The sequence below is a fragment of the Capsicum annuum genome, unplaced genomic scaffold (assembly GCF_002878395.1).
Source record: "Capsicum annuum cultivar UCD-10X-F1 unplaced genomic scaffold, UCD10Xv1.1 ctg39617, whole genome shotgun sequence".
Lineage (NCBI taxonomy): Eukaryota > Viridiplantae > Streptophyta > Magnoliopsida > Solanales > Solanaceae > Capsicum > Capsicum annuum.
Genome location: NW_025846853.1, coordinates 1 through 4,632, shown reverse-complemented (window position 1 = coordinate 4,632; position 4,632 = coordinate 1). Strand labels below are relative to the sequence as shown.

Genomic DNA, 4,632 nt, shown 5'->3' with positions numbered 1-4,632 from the left:
GTAGATTGTTTTTCTGGATTGAGTAGCGTCATTATCCATTGTCTTACATCTTCCATATCTGCTTGTCGTAGCTCTTTTGAATTTGAGTAAATCATTTGATGATCTCTCGAATAATAGCTCCATATTGGATTTCCGTTAGTATAATTATTTGCTAGTTCTTGAATGATCGTAGCTAGTCCAATAAGTCGTTTATTTGCATAGAAGTCTGGTATCTCGATTCTGGGTATCTCCGGTTGCTGCGTAATATCTTCTGGGATGATCATATCTCTAGTTAGTCCTATCTTTACAACTTGTATAATTGGTTTTATTTCATCATATAGTATCTCTGCCGGTGCAATATAACACTTTATATAAAATAAATTTCCTTTTGTTATCCTTTTGTAGGTGATGAATATCTTGTATAATTCTTCCATAACTGTTAATTCTTCTCCGTCTTGAGTATATATGATATTTAGTAGTCCATAGTCAAAACAGGTTTTAACTAGGCTTGGGTTAGTTTTGGGTAGTGCAATTAGTTTGTTATATCCTTGTAATTTTTGGGTTATATCGTTGGTATTTGGTTCTTTGATGTTTGTAGCTCTGGGGTTATGGTTTAGAAAGGTTTGTACTCTGTATATATTTTCTATGTATTTCTGGGCGGTGTAGTTGTAAACTTTTTTATCTTGGTTTAGGCTATCTCTGTATGTGTTAAATACTACGCACACACCCTCAAATTGTATATCTATGATTCCAAAATAAACACAATAAATTAGGGTAAAAGGACGGAAACCTTTCAGCAATATAATTGACCAAATTATCGCTACCAAAGTAACTCGAGACTGATATCAACCAATTATGCAGGACTTCATGCTGAGATTATTGTGGCTAAACAATACACTAAAAAAAAACCTAATAAACTAGAATACCAAATAATACTAAAAACGTAAATTAGAGTTACCTTCCAGCAATATAATTGACAAACTTATCACTACCAAAGTATCTCGAGTTTGATATCAACTAATTAGGCACGATTTCATGCTGACATAATTATTGCTAAACGGTACAGCAAAAAAAACTAATAAATAATAATACCAAATAATACTCCACAGGTAAATTAGGGTTACTTTTCTATGATATAATTAAGCAAATTATCACTGTCGAAGTTTTAGAAGTAATCATTCAATCATTTTCTTGTTTAAATTAACTTAGGAAATTCACAAATTTAGACACTCTTGGACACCTTAACACACGCACTACTCGTGGATCGACCCCAACCTTTTTTTGGGTTTATTATTACTACAGCCCTACTACATTTCATTTGAGTTGTAGGATTGGACGTCACCAATTTTCGGAATAAACGGTACACCAAAAAAAACCTAATAATAAGCAAAAAGACCAAATAATCAAACACATCACATTGACAGCTAAAATTAGGGTTGAAAAGGGAACCTTTCAGCGATGTAATTGAGCAAATTGTCGCTTCCAAAGTACTCGAGACTGATCTCAATTACTTGACCCCAGCTCCGATCCACAGCTTGTCGGCACATCCTCTCTAAGTCATCTTCCCTGTCCCCGAAATCAGCGCCGGCATTTTGCATTTTAATGACACGCCATATAGCCGGTTCATGGCACAATCGGCTCCAAGTTGTACATACTTTGTCTGCATTTTTCAGTATTTCTATTGGACCTAGCTTTTGGAGTATTGTTGTTGTTATCTCCGGTGGTAATTCTAGCCACGGCGGAGCAATTGGACATTCCATATCTTCCATTTTTGAGTTTTTGTTAGGCTGAGATAGGTCCACTTACTTTATAGAAAGGGCTAATAGACTATTGAGGCGTATGTAAGTTGGGATTTTTAAAATGAAAGCGGATGACACAATTCTTAATTAAGGATTAAGTAAAAGAAGTTTGAAAATAATTTACAAGTTTTTTAATTTATACTTTGATTCAATATAAAATCTAATATAACTAAAAATGGAGGGAGAAAAAAGATATATTTATTAGAATTTTTTCTCTCTTCGTGATTTTTGTTGTTCATTATTGTTGTTGTTTTATTCATCATCATCATCTTCATTATCAACATCTTATTCTTCATTATCATCTCTTCTTGTTTATCATCATCATCTTCTTGTTGTTAAACATTGTTATTACCGCTACTATTGCTACTTGATCAAATTTTTTTAAATTAAATTTTATTCGTATATCACTTGGAAATTACTTATAGGTGATTTTAGTAAGTAAAATTATAATTTTTAGTTGAATTTCTCATCTGGGTGTATCTGCTACTGCTGTTTTTTTAACAGTAAATAAAACATGTAACATAAATCCAACAGATGAGTAATCTATTGTAACATATTGACTAATCTGTTGCAACATATTGACGAATCTGTTGCAACATATGAGTAATCTATTGCAACATCTATGACTGATCTGTTGCAACAGATTACTCACCTATTGGATTTGTATTATAATGTTGTAACATGAATTCAACACATAGGTCATCTGTTGCAACAGATTAGTCATATGTTGCAACAAATTACTCACTTGTTGCAATAAATGACTATATATTGAATTCATGTTGCAGGTTCTATCTATTGTAGCAGTAGCAAATATACCAAATCAAATATTCAACAAAAATCAATATTATACTTACAGAATCACCTAAGAAATAATATCTAAGTGATATACGAACAAAATTTGATCTAAAAAAATTCTAAAAATTTCAACAAGGGCACAACGAATAAGTGAAACGCATGAAAAATTTTATGAAACAGGTAAAGAAGACAAAAATAGTATATCATACATCAAATACAAAAGGATCGAAGGGACAAACATTTGAGTTCTCCTAAAAACATTTAAGTTCCCTAGTATTTTAATTGCTTTCTAATGGATAACTCATCTATTATAACAGATTTTTTTCTGTTTGATAATTTTCAACAGATGAATCATCTGTTGAAACATGTTAGTCATCTGTTGATTTAAATTAAGCAATTATTAGTAATAACTAAATTGATTTACCTAAAATTAAAGACAAGTCTTTAAGATAATGGAACAAACATTTGAGTTCTCCTAAAAATGTTTGAGTTCTCTAGTATTTTAATTATTTTTCAACAGATCACCTATTTGTTGCAACAAGTTAGTCATCTGTTGCGATAAATGCTCATAACAGGTTAGTCATTTGTTGATTCAAATTAAGCAATTAATAATAATAATTAAATTGATTTAACTAAAATTGAAGACAAGACCTTAGACAAGGGGGAAAACGTTTGAGTTCTCCTAAAAAACATTTGAGCTTTAGTATTTTAAATTATTTTTCAACACATATTTTGTCTATTTAGTAATTTCCAACAAATGAGTCATATGTTGCACCAACTTATTCATCTGTTGCAACAGATGTCTATATCTGTTTAATAATTTTCAATAGATGAATTAGTTGTTGCAACAAGTGAGTCATTTGTTACAACAGATGTCTATATTTGTTTGATCATTTTCAACAGATGTTCTTATTTGTTTGGTCATTTCCAACAGATTACTCATCTGTTGTAACATGTTAGTCATCTGTTGTTTCACATTAAGTCATTATTAGTAATAACTAAATTGATTACTAAAATAAAATATGAATTAATAAGTTCAATTACAGTTTCAATTAATCTCATGGTAATTACGCGATCAACTAAATATGCTCGTCCTGAGTAGAGTGATCAATTGATCAATTTTATTTGAAATGATTCAAACTAAGTCATCATTATAAATAACTATATTTATTTAACTAAAACTGAAGATTAATTAGTAAGTTCAATTATGATTTCAATTAATTTCATAGTAATTACATGATCAATTAAGTGTTTCGCACTGAGTAGAATGATTAATTGACAATTTTTATGTGAAACAATTCAAATAAAACCATTATTAGAAATAACTACATTGATTTAACTAAAATTAAAGATGAATTAGTAAGTTCAATTACAATTTCAATTAATCTCAGTAATTAAATGATCAATTAAGTGTTTCATCCTTAGTAGAATGATTAACTGACCAATTTTATTTTAAATGATTCAAATTAAGTCATTATTAGTAATAACTATGTTGATTTAACTAAAATTAAACATGAATTAATGAGTTCACTTACAATTTCAATTAATCTCATCGTAATTACATGATTAACTAAGTGTATTCGTCTCGAGTAGAGTGATCAATCGACCAATTTTATTTGAAATAATTCAAATTAAGATATTATTAATAATAACTAAATTGATTTAACTAAAATTAAGAATAAACTTACAATTTCAATTAATCTCATAGTAATTAAATTATCAATTAAGTGTATTCGTCATGATTAGAGTGATCAATTGATCAATTTTATTTGAAATGAATCAAATTAAGCCATTATTCGTAATAACTAAATTAATATAACTAAAATTAAAGATAAATTGATAAGTTCACTTACAATTTCAGTTAATCTCATAGTAATTACATGATCAACTATGTGTATTCGTCTCGAGGAGAGGGATTAATCAACCAATTTTATTTCAAATGATTCAAATTAAGTCATTATTAGTAATAAATAAATTGATTTTGACTAAATTAAAGATGAATTAATAAGTCCACTTACAATTTCAATTAATGTATTCGTCCTTAATAGAATGATCAATT

General features: G+C 28.9%; 1 protein-coding gene across 1 annotated transcript; it reads right to left on the bottom strand.

Annotated features, from left to right (window-relative positions):
• Positions 1-1,427: 1,427 nt before the first annotated feature.
• LOC124891667 (F-box protein SKIP19-like) lies at positions 1,428-1,808 on the bottom strand (the record flags this gene model as incomplete). The annotated part of the gene is given in 1 exon segment (XM_047403366.1): positions 1,428-1,808. A coding segment is annotated over 1 exon segment (321 nt), but the record flags the coding sequence as incomplete, so codon positions are not given.
• Positions 1,809-4,632: the final 2,824 nt, after the last annotated feature.